The sequence below is a fragment of the Acomys minous genome (genome assembly GCF_964271855.1).
Source record: "Acomys minous genome assembly, chromosome: 2".
Classification (NCBI taxonomy): Eukaryota; Metazoa; Chordata; class Mammalia; order Rodentia; family Muridae; genus Acomys; species Acomys minous.
This window is the reverse complement of record NC_140484.1, coordinates 84,104,140-84,123,118: the sequence shown is the minus strand read 5'-3', so window position 1 is coordinate 84,123,118 and position 18,979 is coordinate 84,104,140. Positions and strand designations below refer to the sequence as shown.

Here is an 18,979-nt window from a genome sequence, read left to right as displayed (position 1 = left end):
GCCTGCTCCCGCTTCCCCCACCAGAGGGAGAGCCCACTGAGGGCAGGGACCAGAGATGACTCAGTTGTTTCTCCACTCTCCTAGGCTGGGCCCCGACTCTGGAAATATCTGCAATCGTGATCCTTATCTTTCCCCTGCTGGGAGAACTTCCGGGCTTTCAACACCCGGCCCCTCACACTCTCGCCTCTGTCACCTCTGTCCTGTCCTCCAGCTGTCAGCCAAGCACTGTCTCACTTTTGCATGGTTCCGTGCTGGGACAGGGCCATCTCCCTGGGGCCACCCTTTTTCTGCTTACACAGACAGGACACAGTCCCACCAACGCCTGTCGGCGTCCGACTGTTGCAGTACACTGCTCGGTGTGCCCCTTCCTTCTCACTCTTGTGATTTCTTCTCCCTCTCCAGTCTTTACGTTCTGTCCCGAGTGGCTTCGGCAGTTAACTGTGTCGCAGGTCTCATGCATCATCGACACAAGCATCTTCCTGCAAAGTCCTCCAGTTCCGGGCTCTCTAGATGTGTAGGCCTGTGCTGTCTGGGTCTGGGCTGGAGACCCAGCGTTGGAGTCGAAGCCACCTCGGGCGCCGATGTGGTCACAGTGCCCTCTTGTGGCCAAAGCTGAATACAGCACCTTTCTCATACCAGAGGCTCAAGAGGGCGGAGTCCCAGGGAAGCTCCAGAAAGTAAGGATGCATGGATTTGGAAGCGGGTCCTCTGGCCTCCAGGATGAGGACCTAGAGACCCTACTCCCTCCCCGAATCACTGTTATGTACTCTAAGCAAGTTACTTCACTGGGCTGCACGTTCATCTACCATAAATGAGTATTAAACACCCATTACTCTCATATTACTGCACTAACGAGGGAGGAATGACCTCTTAGCACCGGGCCAGTCTCACAAGCAGAAAGCTCGGAGCTGTACCATCTTCCTGATTGGTCTTCAGTTCTCTGACTCGACCCGGTCGGTCCCTCCTGTTCCCCGTTCCTTGTACCCAGCCACTTCTCTTTACAGCAGTCAAGGGACTTTTAGAAAATGATCATTGGATGGATGGACTCGCGGAATAGGCCTCGGGAGACTGACCTCCACTGTTAGAATAAAACCCAAGCCTTCGACTCCACAAACCTGGTCAGGCTAATGGAGGGCCCTGCCAATCCCCGGAAGGTCCCACACCCTGGCGCTGAATTGGCGGCTCCTTCCTCCAGAGGGAGCTGTTCCTCCAAGATACTTTTGAGATTTGTCCTTTGCTTTCCATAGGTCCCTGCTCAAAGGCCACCTCTCCAGACACTGGCTTCTTCCTCCCTCCCTCTACACTACTTAAAACAAACCTCTGTGCTGGGGATGTAGCTCAGAAATAGACTGCCTCTGTGAGGAGCTGGGGCTGGGGCTGAGCACCTAGGCCCTTCATTCGATCTCCAGCATTGAAAAAGAACAAAAAGTGGCAGTCAAAACCGCTTGACGTCTTATTTATGGTCACATTGTCCTCCCCCTTCCCCGACCCCCAGGCTGGAAAAGCCTGGAAGGAGGGTCCCCCGGCTCTGCTCACTGAAGCTTCCTGGCACCCACTGGAGGACCACACAAAACCATGTTCAATATTTGCCAAATGAATAACTGTCCTGGTGCTTTTAAAGCCCAGGAGAACCTGATGCAGGCAGGACATCTATCTCTGCCCTTTAGCCCCATCTTAATTAGGGAAACAGGACCCCACTTCCATGAGGACAGGACCACAGAGCTAAAGAGTACCCTCTGCCCAAAGTTGGGAAGTTCAGGGAGCAGGAGACAGTTAGCTCTTGAGGAGCCAAGCCACATCTAAGGGTAGGAATGACACCACCAAATCTGGGGCAGTTTCCCCAACCTCTCAATTCTTTGTATGTCAAGGCCGCACCCAGAAGCCTGGCGCCCCCTGGTGGCCAATCCTTAATATGCAGGGCCATGCTGGACACGGTTGGCCAACTACTTTGACCACCGGCCTCTGCTCTCCCCAGCGATGTGAGGGGAACTGGACATGCCAGTTTCGTTTTCACAGGAGGAAATGTCATCTTAGAGAAGTTAAGGGAGGGACTCAGCACAAGTTATGTCTCCAGAGTCCAAGCTTGGGGTGCATACCTCACCCACAACAGATACCAGGAGTGGACAAGGCAGTCACCCTATTGTGGATAGGACTGGTGACAGCCCCTGTGATCCCTTCCAGTTGAGTGACCAACAGCCATGTACAGACATGAAGTTGCCATAGGGACAAATGGGAAGGTATCTATAAACACCCCAAAGCAAAGCTTAAGATCAACTCCCCTGGAAAGCAACATGTGTGTTGAAGACCTGCATGCCGACTCTGATTTCTGTTGCTTCGATAAAACACCATGACTAAAATCACTGTGAGGAGGAAAGGGTTTATTTCAGCTTACATCTCTCAGGTCGCACTCCATTGCTGAGGGAAGTCAGAGCAAGAACTGAGGCAGAGGTCATGGAAGAACACTGCTGACTGGCCTGCTCAGCCCGGTTTCTTACAGAGTACCCAGGATCACCTGCCTAGGGCCTGAACTGCTCACTGTGGGCTGGGCCCTTCCATCTCAACCAGGCTTGCCTATAGGACAATCTTAACGGAGGCATTTTCTCACATGGCCTGTGTCAAAGTTGACAAAATAAAGAAAAAACTGAACAGCCAGGACACTGGCCTGACAGCCTAGCAACCACATGAAAACCATGCGAGTCTGGTTTGGAATGCATCAACCCAGCAGACCACTGGCTTCCAAAGACCCACAGGCTAAAAAATGCCATCGGATAGTACCTGGGGGCCACAGAGGGAATGTCCCCAGGTTTCCCGTAACCAGTCTGAGGTCCACACCAATATATCTGGCCAGTGTCTTGGTGACTGGCTTTCTATTGTTCTATGGCCCTAACTGTCTGTGTAACTGTTTCCACAGCAGTGTCTCTGGGGCAATCGCAACTCATGCAGGCGGCCATGGACGCTCCCATCTGGTTCACAATAAACTCTCTGATTCCCTTAGGAGCAAGCAAGAGCGGTCTTGATGGACGGGGCATAGTGATGACTGTAAATATGTTCCCATTACTCATGTGACTTTGTTTACCTGACTTGGGGAGACAGAAAATGAGAGCCAGAGCTATCTTGAGCCACAGAGACTCCCCCCCCACACACACACACAGAGGCGCAGGAATGCCCAGCTGTTGGTCTATTCTCCCTCAGACCTGGTAGGCCAGCCCGGGTCCTCCCTCGATTTCTTCAAGGCTCAGAGTGCTGTACCGGGTGCGTCCCTCCACACGGCAGTCACTCCGCAGGGCTCAGGTTGCAGGGCACAGGTCACTCTAGAGGTGCAGTGACTCTGCAGGGTAGCAGGTCAGTCTGCAAAGTACACGTCCAATAAGACACAGGCCACTCTGGAAGCGCAGGGCACTGTAAAGCAGTCATTTCACAGTGTACAGATCACTCCACAGGCGCAGGACACCGCGGGGTAAATCACTTCCCAGGGCACAGGGCAAGGTAGAAGAGTATAGGACTTGGGTCACTCCGCCACTCGGCTCAGGTCGCTCTGCAAGACACAGGAGGCTCCAGCCTGATCCCCTCCATCCCTGCACAAGTTGGCTTCATCTCTGGATTGCTTGCAGGAGCAGGGGCCTGGCGGGGCCACAGGATCACTGGTGACCCGATTTGGATTCCCGAGTGCTGGCGGCTCAGCTTGCAGCACACGGCGGCCCTTGCCGATGGCCAGGCGCGGCAGGCCTCGGTTGAGGCCATCCAGGAGCGCACAGGCCTGGCAGAGCGTGTGGCTGGCCAACGCCCCGCAGCGGGAACAGGTGCCTGGAGGAGGCGGCCGTGCCGCTGGGGCCAGAGCGAGGCGCTCGGCTGAGTGCACTAGGTCCAGCACAGCTGACGGCCGGGCTGCCTCCAGGCGCTTGAGCAGGTCCCGGGCGTGGCCGCGGAAGGCCTCAGGGGCATACACACATTCCTCAGAGAAGTAGCGTAGGCGACGGAAGTGTGCGTACAGCACGACCTCCTTCTGCGAGGCGAACTGCAGAGGCCGGCACCGGGGGAGTGCACACCCCTCACCCGTGGAGCCCAGGACTCCGCCCCGGGCAAGCCGCCCAGCATCACCACGCAGGAAGTTCATGAGAACTGTCTCCGCCATGTCGTCAGCATTGTGGCCTACGGGAGAGAACTCAGGTTGAGAATGGGGGCAATGAGGACAGGGTTCTCATAAAAGGTCCGAGCCTACTTCCTGGTTTGAAAACTTACCAGAAATCCACTAACATCCCCCCACCCCTCCCGCCGCCGAGCCTGAAAACCCACCATTTGGGGTTGGCTTGAAATTTCACCAATCCCTACCCTAATCTTCACCTTGGAAAAACTCCCAGCCCCAAAATTTTATATAAGTGCTCAGTTGGCTGTTGCTTCTTACTGGAACAGGGGTACTCATCTTCTGTGTCACTCTCAATAAATTGTTTGTGTGAGATTTCTTGTGTGTTTGTAGTACTCCTTGGCTCCCGGCTGCCAGGGCACCTTTCCCTTAAGAGCAGCACACTGAGGCCCTTGCCAGCAGCCAGACGCTGCGGGCCTGGATTGAGGCCATACAGGAGGCCACAGGGAGGGCTGTGTGGAGGCGCCCAGGACAGAAGTAGAAAGGTTAGCCAGAAACCCCTGGACCAGGAGAATGAGAGGACCCTGTAGACCGTCTCTTCCTAAGGAGAGGACGGAGAAAGGATGGTAGACACTGAGGACCAGAAGAGTGGAGGCAGGCGTCAGAGCGCCCCGAACTCAGAGGGAAAAGGAAGGTTCGTGGAAATTCCAGGGACCCTAAAAGAGAGGGCGGTGGAGACCGCACCCCACACCCACTCTCTTGAACTTCCTTGCAAGTTACCTTTCCACAACTGCACTCACCTGTCACGATGTGTGTGGCGCCCACGAGGCGAGCACCCTCCTCCAGCGCACGTCGCCGCAACACCCCACAGAAGGTACAGCAGGAGCGGCTCCGGCCAGAGCCAGCGGTGCTGCGGGCCACAGCGTCCATTGTCCAGCCCCCGAAGAGATCTGCATAGGCCACAATGGTGAGTGGCAGCTCCCAGCGTGCCGCCTGGCTGCGCACCGCCTCCAGCGCCGCGTCGCGGTAGCCGCCAATGCCCTCATCCACCGCCACCAGGTGCAATGTGATGCCCAGGCGCGGGGCGAGCTCGCGGAGCACGTGTGCCAGCACCGTGGAGTCCTTGCCACCAGAGGCACCCACGGCCACTACAGCACCCGGCGGCAGCAGGTGCCCAGCAAGCACCGTGTGCAGCACCTCAGCCTCAAAGGCAGCACAGAAGCAGGAGCCGCACAGCGCCTGCCCCGAGCGCGGGCGACGGAGGGCGGCTCGGGCTGTGTGGCAGGAGGAGCACGTCGGGGCAGGCATCTCAGGAAGACGAATGGGTCCTCTGGGAAGTCTACACTGTAGAGGAGAGAGAAGAGAGTCATTTAGAGTGTCTACACTGCAGGGCTGATGGGAGAGAAGGGGGTGGAGCCACAGGAGATACCCAGAAGAAGGGAAGCTGGTCACCCAGGCTTGTCTGCACTTCGGAGTTAAGGGGAGAGAGTTGGGTGGAAGAGGATAGTCAACACTGTGAGGAAGCTGTGGAGGTGGTGTCCTACCTAGAGTGGCCCTCACAGAGGGGAGACTACAGGAAGGTCAGCTTCTCCCTGCACCAAGAAAAAAAAAACCTAATGATTCAGGTTTCAAGGGGACAGACGGGAAGACATGCAAGGGACAGACAGACAGAACGCAATTGTTGGCAAAGAGCGGAAGAAACTTACTCTAAGCACTATCATTTTGTTTCCAGACTCTGTTTAATCACAGGGATGAAGGGCCCAGAGCATCTCCATGCTGCTGGAAGTCCCCTACTCTAGATTCTCCCGAGTTACAGGGAAAACATGCTTTGGCCTATAAAGTTAAGATAAAAATTGCTACATTGCCAAAATAGCCTTGAAGGGAAAGTGCACTTTCCTTCCCACGTGTTCCCTTCTTACTACATTGCTTCTGCCCACATCCTGAGCAGGCCCTGTACTCAAGGACCACTTCTCCATCTTACCCGCAGGGTCAAACAAGTTCACGTTCCCAGGCCCAGGGACCTACTCCTATCCTGATTGGTGGAAACTCCCTTGCTCAATCCCTTGAGTCAAAATATGATTGAACAATGCTATAGCCCTGCCCCCCCCCCCCAACACACACTTTGTGTTCCCATCCTTTAAAAATACTGAACAATCTCCCTTCAGGGACAAGGCTCAGATCTCGAACTGGCCATCTCTCTGAGCTCAGAAAATAAAGCTTTCATTTTAGGCTTCAGTGTCTGAAGTGAGTTTTCTTGGCTTCCACCCTAAACCCAACAGAATTTTTGTCTGTTTTATGAAGTGGACCACTGCACATTTTTTTAGGTCTTTTTTGTTTGTTTGTTTTTTGTTTTTTGTTTTTGTTTTTTGAGACAGAGTTTCTCTATGTATCCTATGCTGTCCTGGACTCACTTTTGTAGACCAGGCTGGCCTCGAACTCACAGCGATCCACCTGCCTCTGCCTCCCGAGTGCTGGGATTAAAGGCGTGCGCCACCACGCCCGGCAGGTCATTCTTACTATATCTGTAGTCACAGAGACAAGATAGGTGTCACTGACCTTGACTTCCAGGGCTAACCAGAACCCGGAAGAGTCCACTACTCAGAAGCAGAGGGCTACCGATGTTTGGATTTTAGTAGGGAACACACCTCCGCCCCCATCCCCGCCCACAAGGCCCTAATTGCATCCCCTGGGAGGCAGCCTGCATCACCTCTATGTCACCAGCTGTGGCTCAGCCCTCTCCCCTATACCACCTCATTCCTGGCACAGACTGTCCAGGAGGCCCCTGCCTTTCCCCGCAGGTCAGGCTGCTCCTGGGATTTAGCACAATGATCAGAATTATCTGCACCTGCGGGTTTTCTGTCAGGCGCTTCCACGAGGACAGGACCATGTAAGCAGCATCTCAGCCCCCACACGCCTGACTCCTTTTACCAGATGGCGTCTGCTGCAGCGATGCTCAATTCTGTCCTTCCGGGTGCCCAGGTGCCCTGGGGGTCTGAGACCACCCTGATCACTCATCCTGTTGGGGGCTCAAAAATGCAAAGTCCAGTCTTCAAATGTCCCCAATCTATCCCCAAAGGCATGCTCAGATCACCCAAATAAGGACAGCCAACCTTTCTGTGGCTTCAAAACAGACCCAGAGGCCAGCGACCTCACACCTGGTCCACGGCCAGCACTGCAGTATAATTCTAGTAGAATCATTGTATACAGGGTAAACATTAGGATGAAACAGCTGTTTTTCACTGTATCTAGGGCAGACATCAGAGTGATGTCAGAAGCATCAGATGATGTTTTCTGGACGCACTTTGACCTTGAAATCATCGTAGAACAGTGACTGCTTTCTGTTGTCTATAGAGCTGTTTTTCTGAAGGAGCTTTGCAACCTTTGCATGGCTTTGCTCATAAGACGTTCTGGCACATCTGGAACATCGTGCACTAATGAGCACTTCACACAGTGCACAGTAAGGACTAAAGCTGCAGGGGTGTGATGTTTTCCTTCATGAAACATACAGACTAGATCAGAGGTTTCAATATGAGAAACCTGTTTTACTAAATTCTCTGTCTCTCTCTCTTTTTTTTTTCATTTTAAAAGGTAATGTGTTTTTGTTTTTGTTTTTGTTTTTGTTTTTTTTCTGCTGCCCAAAAGCATCTACAGGGACACAACCTAAAGTAAATGCTAAATAAAAAGAAAGAGCCCGGATGTAGGGCTCATCAAGGCTGCCTCGGAGCCTGATGGCACTCTGAAGTGACCTCTTTCTTTGGTTGTCCTGCACCACTCAGCACACAGACACGGCAAGCTTGTCTGGGTCACTGGCCTTTCTGCCTTGAACTCCCCTGCTTTACACTCACAGCAGATCCAGCCCAGTTTTCTTTTTGACACTGTTCTGTAAATGATGTTAGCCCTGTGAGGCCCTGTGGCTTCCCCTCCCATCCCCCTTCCAGCCCCCAATACTCTCAAGTATCCTTCCCAGGGGCACGCCTTTCCTTTGCGCCAGGGTTATTTCTGATTACGGAGCCCAGCAAGCAGCTCTCAGGACTCACTTATCCCTCATGGCTGAGCCCTGGCTCTTGAAATATCCCCTCCCCAGCTTTTGATTCAAACCTTCCTCTTGCCTAGATTATGTCTTTTCCAGTGTCTCACCACTGGCTCAAACCCTGCCCAGCAAGCCTGAGTGAGAATCACCAATCAGGCTCAGAGGTGCCTCCAGGCTCCGCCTCCAAATGCCCCATTGAGGATCCTTGCAGGGCAACTTTCAGACCTCAAGTGCCAACGAAATCTGTCCCTTCTGCCTGGCTTACCTGACTCCTGAGTGGCCACCACCTTCTACCGGACAATTATGTAGAATGGGGTGTAAGGTCACTCTCTGTCCTCAGCCTCTAATCCTGTAAGGGGGTTGCTGTTGTGAGGCGTAGCTTATGGGCACAGGCCGAAACCGAAGGCCAGGGGACCACGTCAGTAGTCCTTAGCTGCTGGAGCGGAGCAGGCTGATGCTAACTAAGTAAATATCTGGGATGGTGCGGAAAGAACTGTCTACAGACAGGCTACAAACCCGTGTAATTCTAGGCGTGGTGGCACACGCCTTTAGTCCCAACACTCGGGAAGCGCAGCCAGTTGAATTTCTTCACGTTCCAGGCTAGCCTGAGCTACAAAGCCAGTTCCAGGGATGCCCCCGGGTGGCTGACTTCCCTAATGGACAGAAGAGGGGCCTCCAGAACATATTCAATTGGGGGCAGAGGAAGTCGGATGATCTGTCACCACCAGGTGAACAGAGCGGCCTGGCAAGAGATAGGACTAGAAAGGCATCTTGGCCCCACCACGAGATGGCAATCATAAAAGCGAGAGCCAAACCCCTAAAGAGCCCTTCGGCTCTCCCGTGGCACCACAACCTCAGGCCCGCCCGACCTGGAGCAAAAGGAACACTAACCTGGGTGGAAAAGTAATCTGCACTCTGCCTGCCACGCGGAAGACTGTCGCGGAAGTTGCCCTTGAGACTACAACTCCCACAAGGTCTAGACTACCTTGCCTACGATTCCCAGAATGCAGCCGTTCTACCGGCGCGCCTGTAACGCTAGGACAGTTTGGACTCCAATTCCCAGCAACACTAGAGGGCTTCCCTTCTGCCACTGGCTTTCCAAACGCAGGGCTCTGTGAGGCGCACGCTCTGGTTTAGAACTGAGCTACAGGTGCTGCTGTTGCCCTGGCAACGCGAGATTACCAGGAGGGATGCTTGAAATCAGAAATGGCTCCAATTGGCGGGGTGTGGTGGCGGATGCCTTTAATTCGAGCACTCAGAGGCAGACGGATCTCGGTTAGTTCGAGGCCAGCGAACTGGCCTGATCTACAGAGTGAGTCCAGGACAGCCAGCGCTATTACACAGAAAAATCATGTCTCGAAAAATCGGGGCGGCGGGGCGGGCTGTGATCTAATTTCTTAGTTTTGCAGATTGTCATATGCTTTTTTTTTTTTTTTGACGTATCTTACCATGTAGCCTGGGTTATCTTGGAAGAACTCGCTATATAGACCAGTCTGGCCTTGAACCCACCTGCTTCAGCCTCCAGAGTGCTAAAATAAAAGGTGTGTGCCATCTCACACCTTTTTATTTTCCTTCCTTCCTTTCTTCCTTCCATCCTTCTTCAGAAAGGTAGAAGGAGTCCAGGATGACACACAGCTGTGCGAGGTGTTGTAATATACATCAGTACATTGGTAAATTGTTGTCTTGTATAGTTTACAGTGGCTGAGGACCTGACACTGGAGGTGGGGTTACCTGCCGCAGGCCAACTTTAGACCTCAGCATTTTGTCTAAAAGGGCCCTCCAAGGCCACCTGTTCAGCTGTCAGCCAAACAGCCTGGAGAACAGGAGAGTAAATTCTTATAAGATAGTTTATACTTGAACACAGACGGGATGTGAACCAGGCCCAGAGACCACTGCCACTTCTCGTCCCGTGTGATATAAAACTGAAAGTATCTGTGGTGGGAACGGCTGGTTGGGAGACAGTCTGCCTGCGACCCACTTCTCCAGCCAGATGTCCCCGCTGATTGTCCTGGTTCCTGCCCTCCCCAGTCTCCCCAGATGTTTGTCACGCGTCTGACCTGCCTCCCCCTGCCCCCTGTATCTTTCTGCGGGGTGCTGCTTATGCACTTAAAAGGAGAAGCACTGCTGTGGGTCATTCTACAGTCTGAGACAGCTCTCCACCACTGAACCACACCCCAGTCCGTCACTAGGGCATTCTAGGCAGGGGCTTTACCGTTGAGCCACACCCCAGGCGCTAACTGAGGAATTCTGGGCAGGGGCTCTACCGTTGAGCCACACTCTAGCCTCTCACATGAGGATTCTAAACAGGTGCATAGCATCACTGTGCTATGCATCCAGCACCTCAATGGGGAGAGTCTAGGCAGATGTTTTAACACTGAGCCATAACCCAAAGCTACTCGCTGTTGGGTACTAGGCCAGTGCTCTGTAGCTGAGCTATAGTCCCAAGATGCACCCCTTTTTGTGCTTTTTGTTTTTAAACAAGGTCTTAGTATGTGGCCGATGGACCTCAAAATCACAATCCTTGTCTCAGTTCCTCAGAGTAGCTGGAATTACATCCGTAAGCTACCAGGCTGGGTTCAGCCGGCTGGTAGATCAACCTAGACCAGTGGTTCTCACCTTTCCTAATGCTGTGACCCTTTAATCCAGTTCCTCATGTTGTGATGACCCCAGCCACAAAATTATTTTTATTACTTCATAACTGTAATGTTGCTGCTGTTGTGACTCATACTGTTAATGGCTGTGTTTTCTGATGGGCTTAGGTGACCCCTGTGAAAGGGTCGTTAGACCCCAAAGGGATCTTGATCCATAGGTTGAGAACCACTGACCTGGACTATGGGGATGATGTTTCAGCACCATAGATAGAGCCAGTCCAGTTGCCTGGCCTGTCCCTGATGTCCTCCAGCCCGTTCCTCATCAGCGTTTCAGACAAATTGGCTCCAGATAAGTAAGAGAGACCTCCTCACCACATGGCAGAAAATAGAGTACATGAAGACATCTGGCTGGCTCCCTCCACAGCCCTGGGGTAATATGTGACCAAGTGGCAGGCTGTTTTCTGGAATGGGCGTGGTTGTGAAAAATGAAGAACTTCTCTGTCTGAGGCTCAGGGAGGAGACTGTAAGAGTTCTAGAGGATTAGGGATTCTAAGGAGAGCTCCTGAGTTGGCATACTCAATGCTTAGTTGTTCTGGGCACCTGAGCAAGGAACGGAGGAAAGGAGTCCAGGTCCTCCCTCCCTTCCCCCTCCCTTCCTTCCTCCCTCCCTCCCTTCCTCCCTTACTCCCTCCATCCCCTTTCCTTCCTTCCTCCCTCCCATACCCTCCTTCCTCCCTTCCTTTCTTCCTTCCTTCCTTTCTGCCAGCCTCTGCCTCCCAAGTGCTAAGATTAAAAGTGTGCTCCACCAAGCCCAGTGGTCCTACTTTTCTTGTTGAGTTTATGGCTCCAAGTCCTAATTTGCTTCCCTGTTGCTGTTATTAAAACACTGACCAAAATGAGCTTGCATTTATTTTATCTTACAGACCACAGTCCATCATCAAGCCTAGAAGCTATGGGAGGAGTCAGATCTGGAGCTTGACACAGAAACCAGGGAGGAGCTCTAGTTATTGGCTTACTTCTGGGCTCACATGTAACTACTTTTATTATACTGGGAGGACCACCTTCCCAGGAATGGTACTGTTGGACTCTCACGCCCAACTCGGGAAGGGGGGTCGCCGTGAGAGACCACGAGAGGCACAACACACTGATGCAAAAGCAAAGGTTTATTGTTATTGCTGACGCGCCAGGGTCCCTCAGCCCTCGGGAGGTGAAGGACCCCGAGTAGCTGTTACAGACTAGTTTTTAAAGGTTAAAACCACAAAGCACGTGGGGTTCCTTATCAAGCTTAAACCATATGGACATTGGCAGTGGGAGACTTCTTGTGGGGACTTGGGTGTGGGTCCCTAGGGTGGTTACTAGAAACCATATGGGACTTCTGATATAGGGAGCTCGCATGTAGCTATTCTGGGATCTAGGGTGGAACTCTGAGGCTAGTAGTAACGAGAACTGGGAGAAGCCTCTGGGCAGGGCAAGCAAGCGTCTTACATTTTATAATTTTACAATTTCTCAGTACCATCCCCAGTGAGCTGAGTCCTCCCTCATCAGCCAACAATAAGATCCCACAAAGGCCAATCTGGCTGAGGCAATTTCTCAATGGAGGGCTCTTCTTCCTATGTTGTCTTAGGTAGGGTGTCTATTGCTGTGAAGAGACACCATGACCACAACAACTCTCATAAAGGGAAACATGTAATTGGGGCTGGCTTATAGTTCCGAGGTTTAGTCTATTATCATCATGGAGGAAAGCATGGATGCACACAGGCAGACATGGTGCTGGAGAGGCAACTGAGAGCTCTACATCTGGACCTGCAGACACCAGGAAAAGAATGAGAAAGACTAGGCCTGGCTCGAGCGTCTGAGAGCTCAGAGCCCACCTCAGCCACACCAGTGCCACACCCACTCCAACAAGGCCACACTTCTCAATGGTGACACTCCCTATGAGCCTATGGGGCCATTTTCTTTTCTTTTCTTTCTTTTCTTTCTTTTTTTTTTTTTATGTGTCAAAAAGCTTTATTCCCTATATAGCTCACGCTTTCTTGCCAGCTGCCTTTGGAGCAGCAGGTGCTTTCTGGGCTGGGGCCTTTTGACCTTTCTGACCTTTGGCAGGAGGAGCTGCCTTTTGGCCTGCAGCCTTCTTGCCTGGTCCTGTTGCCTTCTTGGCTGGGACTTTAGCTTTAGCAGCAGCAGCAGCTGCAGCAGCTGCTGCAATGGCAGCCTTAGCAACAGGTGCTTTCTTGGGAGAAGCTTTCAGGATGGCGGCTCTTTGAAGTTTCTTGACTTCAGTCTTAATTATTCTGTTTTTCATTTTCTTTGCCTTCATAACTTTGAAACGATCAAAATCTGTCATCTTAGCCGGGCGGTGGTGGCGCACGCCTTTAATCCCAGCACTCGGGAGGCAGAGGCAGGCGGATCGCTGTGAGTTCAAGGCCAGCCTGGTCTACAAAGTTAGTCCAGGACAGGCAAGGCTACACAGAGAAACCTTGTCTCTAAAAACAAAAAACAAAACAAAACAAAAATCTGTCATCTTGGCTTTCCTTTCTCGGGCATCAATCTTTTTGGCCCATCTTGTGGCTTCCCATTTCGTATTGATATCTGCCTTCTCCCAAGCTTTTCGAACATACTTTTGACGGGCACTGTGGGGGAACTTGAGGAGGAGGTCAGTGAGCTGCATGCATTTGAAAGGCATGGCTTGTCTCCTCACCCGAGTGCAGGGTCCATTTTCATTCAAACCACTACTTAGGTGGACAACTGACATCTTATCACTGTCACTTAAGTAGAAACTACCACATTTCTTTGAAGATAAGTGCACTTCCTGCGGCACCTTAACCTTTCAAGAAAATAGCATGCAAGGGAGCTGGGGATATTCCTCAATCAATAGTGTACCTGGCTATGGGTTTAATTTCCAGTACTGCATATACCATATGCGGTGGTACAGACCTGCACTCTGAGTGTGGGGAGCCTCGCTAAATTCTGCCACGTCAGAAAAGCCGTGCTTAGGCTGCGCGCTGTGACCTTCCAGCTGCTGAGCTCTGCTGGAGGAGGTCTTTGTGTTCCAGGCCACCTTTGGACTATTTACCTTTGAAAGAAGTAGGGAAATCCCTACTGAGAAACACCTGGAGGGTTAAGGGATTCCTTTCAGAGAGCTACTCAGTAATAGGAAGTTCTTTCAGAGAGCTATTCAGGCTATTGTGTTCTTCTTGCCTTGGGAGCATGGGAGAGAGGGTTCAGAATAGACCCTATTGACCTTACTATATAAAGTCTTACTCGTCTGCATTAAAGGGGAATCTTGATCAGAAATTTCCTGACTTGATTTGTTATTTCTGTATCCTGCTCTCAATCCCCACTTCCTCTTTCAGGTGAACCCTGATTCGATTTTTCCAGCGGGCCGGGACTACCTAGTGACTTTGAGTTCTGCCTGCACTATGTGAGGCCTTGTCTGAGTCAATCAGTAAATAAAATTTTAAATGTAATCTGTTCAGTACAGTATGTAGAAAGATTACCTGCAAAGGTAAATCCTAGCCTTACCTTTCTCTATTAATCATGATTCCTGTGCGCTACTGCTTTGTTTCTCTTTTGCTGAGCATCAAAACTTAACTTGTGCCTTAACTGATGGAAGTCAGCAAGGCTGCTGTGGTGGTTTGACTGGGTACGGCCCGCACAGACTCATGTGTCTGAATGCTTAGCCCATGGGAAATGGCACTATTGGGAGGTGTGGCCTTGTTGGAGGAAGCGTGTCACTGTAGTAGAGGTGGGCTTTGATATCTCTTATGCTCAAGCTTTGTCCCGTGTGACACATAGTCCTCCTGCTGCTGCCCGTGGATCAAGATGTAGACCTCCCGGCTCTTTCTCCAGCACCATGTCTGCCTGCCCGCTGCCATGCTTCCTGCCATGATGACAATGGATTAAACCTCTAAAACTGTAAGCCAGCCCCCAGTTAAACGCTGTCCTTTGTATGAGTTCCGTGGTCATGGTGTCTTCACAGCAGTGAAGCCGTAGCCGAGACAGCTGCATTTGCACCATTCCCCCTTCAGTTCTGCTCTGGGCGCTTTGAGGAAGTTACACTTGAGGAAGTGACCTTTCTCTGGGGTTGGATGGATGATAACCTCAAGACCCCACCCACATAGGCCACTCTCTGAAGAGGGCCAAGAGTTTCTCAGGCAGAAGACCCATGCGTTTATGAATAGCGGTGGAAGTTGAGCTGTTGGAGCCTTGGGACCTCTCCTTCTCTACTTTCTTTTTCATTTTTTAATGTTTAGTTTATTTGCATTGGTATTTTGCATTGCATGTGTGTCTGTGAGAGCGTGTTGGATCCTCTAGAACTGGAGTTACAGACAGTTGTGAACTGCCATGTGGCTGCTGGGAATTGAACTCAGGACCTCTGGAAGAGCAGACAGTGCTCTTGACTGCTGAGCCATCTCTCCAGCCCCCCCCCCCCCACTCTCTAATTTCTATTGATCAAAACAGCTATCAGCAGACTAGGGAGATGGCTCATTCAGTAAAGTCCTTGCCATGCAAGCATAAAGGCCTGAGGCTGAGCCACAAAACACACATTTTGAAAGTCCAGCTACGGTAGCACACATTTATAATTCCAGACTTGTGGAGGCAGAGACAGAAAGACCACCGAAGTTTACTGGCTACCCAACTAGCCTGCTGTTGAAGCTTATGACTAGACAAACTAGTCTGCGTGAGAAGTCCAGGCCAGTGAGACTGTCCTCTGACCTCCACATGCATGCAAATACAGGTGAATCTCCTCACATGAATGTACTGTACACACACACATACACACACACGCACACACACACACATGCACATGGCTATGGGTTCAGTTCATACTTTAGAAGAGGCAGAGATAATGATGATGTGGATGCTGATGACAATGATGATGATGCTGGCAGTGATGATGATGATGATGACGATGATGATGACGACGATGATGATGATGATGATGATGATTAGTGTCTCTTATATGGAGTACAATGCCTTGTGTGTATTTGCAGTGGTTGTTTTGGAGAATACTTTCTCCAGATGCTCACTCACTTATCTGAGTATCTGTTGCCTTGTGTTATCTGTTGTGAGTTGGAACCACACCTCATTGGGAGGACCAATGAGGCATGTATGAGACAATTTAGTGTCTTTGCTTCCTATCCCTGGCGATGGGTAGAAGGATGAGGAAAATAAGTCAAGTCTATACCTTTCCTGGCTGTCTCCTTCCAGTGGGAATGGACTCTCCTCAGTGTATTTGACATGCCAGCCCTTTGGCTCCAGACTAGGGCCTCTGTTCCATGTGACAGGCTCTTGTGTGGGGGCACCAATGACTCAGTCTCTACTGATACGATGGACAGCAAGCATCTCATCCTCTTGTTTAGGGCTCTCCAGAGCCAGTCTGTCTTGGGCAGAAATAGAAGGCATCCTTACATCCCATGAGCACGTCTGTCTCACCAAGATGTTGCTGCCCATTGGGTCTATACCACCTGCCTTCGAGGGAGACCTGGAGGCACAACATGAATGTGCTCCACCAGGTGAATGCAATGAGTTAATGAAGCGTCACCCATCATGCCATGGACACAGGTGGTAACTCATTAGCATTAATTTGATCCCAGTAGACAAAGCTTGACAAAGGAGAGAATGGCACATGAAGTGGACAATACATGCAATTATACAATTCACTGTCCACACTATTGAGATTCGTATGGCAAGACACCACAAACCGTGACGCTTACAGACATCAGAGATTTGTTTCTTACAGAACAGGTTAGTCAGTGCACTGGCAGATTCAATGTCTGTATGTTCTTGAAAATGATACTTTTTATGTGGTAAAAGCACAAGCAATTAACCTCCCTTGGGTGTCTCATATAAAGGGTATTAATCCAATTTGTGAGGACCGGTCCCTATGACTTAATTCATTCCTAAATGTGGCGGCTAGTTTTATGTCACTTGACAAAAGCTAGAGTCACCAAAGGAGGAAGTTTCAATTAATAAAATGCCACTATAAGATAGGTCTGTCAAGGTTATTTTTATAAAGCTGTATTTGTTTTATAAGAGATATTTCTCTCTTAACCTGGCTATCACACAAAGAATTGAGACTTTTTAATATTCACTTATAAGGCTTTACAACACAACCTTGAACCATTTAGGTTTGTTTTTAACCCTCTATGTTATCCTGGTTCCATCTTTGCCAAAAATTCCCAAATTGCCATATTTTCTAGTGTATAAGATGACCGCCCCCCCAACTTTAACTTTAACTTTTCCAGTTAAAATATAGAGTCTTATATGCCAGAAAATATGGACTTGCTTTCTAGTTCTTTCTCTGATCCAGCTGAATCTTCTTTGTCTCTCTTGCACCACTGCCTGAGGCTCAATCTCCTGGCTAAATCCCCTACTTCCTCTTCTAACTCCTCCTGGCCTGGCTGACAGGAAGTCCAGCCCTATTCTATCCCTTGCTCAGCAAAGGGTTTTTTTTTTTTTTAATTTTAATTTTATTAATTTATTCAGATTACAACTCAGTTGTTATCCCATCCCTTGTATCCTCCCATTCCTCTCTCCCTCCCACTTTCACCCTTCCCCTAGGTCTATAACCAAGGGGGACCTCCTCCCCCACTATATGGTCATAGGCTATCAAGTCTCATCTTGGGAGCCTGCTTATTCTTTCTTTGAGTGCTACCAGGCCTCCCCACCAAGGGGAGGTGGTCAAATATGGAGCACCAGAGTTCATGTCAAAGTCAGTCCCCGCTCTCCACATAACTGTGGAGAATGTCCTGACCATTGGGTAGATCAGAGTAGGGGTTCAATGTTTACTATTTGTATTGTCCTTGGTTAGTGCAATAGTTTGAGCAGATCCCCCTGGGCCCCAGTCCACCCATCACGATGTTCTTCTTGTAGGTTTCTAGGACCCTCTGTGTCCTTCTATTTCCCCATCTCCTATATTTCTCTTACTTAGAGTCTATGGCTAAGATAAAAAATGTCAAGTGACATCACATGCTGGCGAGGATGTGGAGAAAGGAGAATACTCTGTCATTGCTGGTCGGAATGCAAACTTGTACAACCACTTTGGAAATCTATCTGGCGCTTTCTCAGAAAACTGAGAATAGGGCTTCCTCAAGATCCAGCTATTCCACTCCTTGGAATATATTCAGAAAATGCTCTACCACACAACAAGGACATATGCTTAACCATGTTCACAGCAGCCTTATTCATAATAGCCAGAACCTGGAAACAGCCTAAATGTCCCTCAGTTGAAGAATGGATAAAGAAACTCTGGTACATTTGCACTATGGAATACTACTCAGCTATTAAAAACAAGGAAATCCCGAAATCTGTGGACAAATGGGTGGGATTAGAAATGATGATAATGAGTTAGTTAACCCAGAAGCAGAAAGACTCACATGGTATATACTCACTTATAATTGGGCACTAGTCCAAAAGGCACGTCCCACGAAAGTCCTCACTTACCAGGAGATTGGGATAGAGGTGAGGACATCCTACTCAGCAGATGGCTTTGAGCTGCTTTATTGACATACAAGGGGACAATTGGGGGGCAGAGTTTATACAAGATTGAGACAGGAGATTCTCAGAACAAGGTTTGCAACCAGATATGGAAGGTACAGAAATCAGTATTTGAATTACAAAATAACCCTATTCCTACATAGGGCTGTTGGCAAACCTGTAAGGCATTTTCTTAATTAGTGATTGATTAGGGAGGGCCACCCCATTGTGTCTGGTACCAGCCTGGGACTGGTGGTCCTGGATTCTCTAGGAAAGCAGGCTGAGTAAGCCATGGGGAGCAAGCCATAAGCAGTACTGCCCTGTGGTCTTTACAGCAGCGTCTGCCTCCGGGTTCTTGCTCTGCCTGAGTTCCTGCCCTTACGGTTTGGATGTTGAACTGTCATATGGAACAGCGAGTGAAATAAACCCTTTTCTCTCCAAGTTGCTTTGGGTTTAGTATTTCTTCACAGCAGTGGTAACTCTGACTAAGACACTAAACAACTCACCTCAGCGGGACAGTGAAGTGCGTGCTACACAGCATGGGCCTCTGAGCCCAGATCCCCAGCTCCACATACAAACCGATGCAGTGTGAGGCATGACAAATGACAGTGCTGGAGTGTGAAGGCAGGAACAGGCAGATCCCAGGGGCTCCCTGGCCAGCCCAGAGGAGGGCCTGTCTTAGGCTCTGGTTTGTTTGTTTGTTTGTTTTGTTTTGTTGTTGATAAAATACCCCCAAACACATGAAGTTATAGGAGAAATGTTTATTTATGCTTATGGTTCAAGACCCAGTCTATTGTG

The 18,979-nt window shown here is 50.3% G+C and overlaps 1 protein-coding gene across 1 annotated transcript; it reads right to left on the bottom strand.

The window, feature by feature from the left end:
- Positions 1-2,361: 2,361 nt before the first annotated feature.
- Positions 2,362-9,074, bottom strand: CTU1 (cytosolic thiouridylase subunit 1). Its single transcript, XM_084774140.1, has 3 exons — positions 9,003-9,074; positions 4,882-5,425; positions 2,362-4,149 (listed from the first exon to the last, which is right to left on the bottom strand). The coding sequence occupies exons 2-3, from the start codon at positions 5,387-5,389 to the stop codon at positions 3,509-3,511; spliced, it is 1,149 nt and encodes a 382-aa protein (XP_084630266.1). The 5' UTR covers positions 5,390-5,425; positions 9,003-9,074; the 3' UTR covers positions 2,362-3,508.
- Between the last annotated feature and the right edge of the window lie 9,905 nt (positions 9,075-18,979).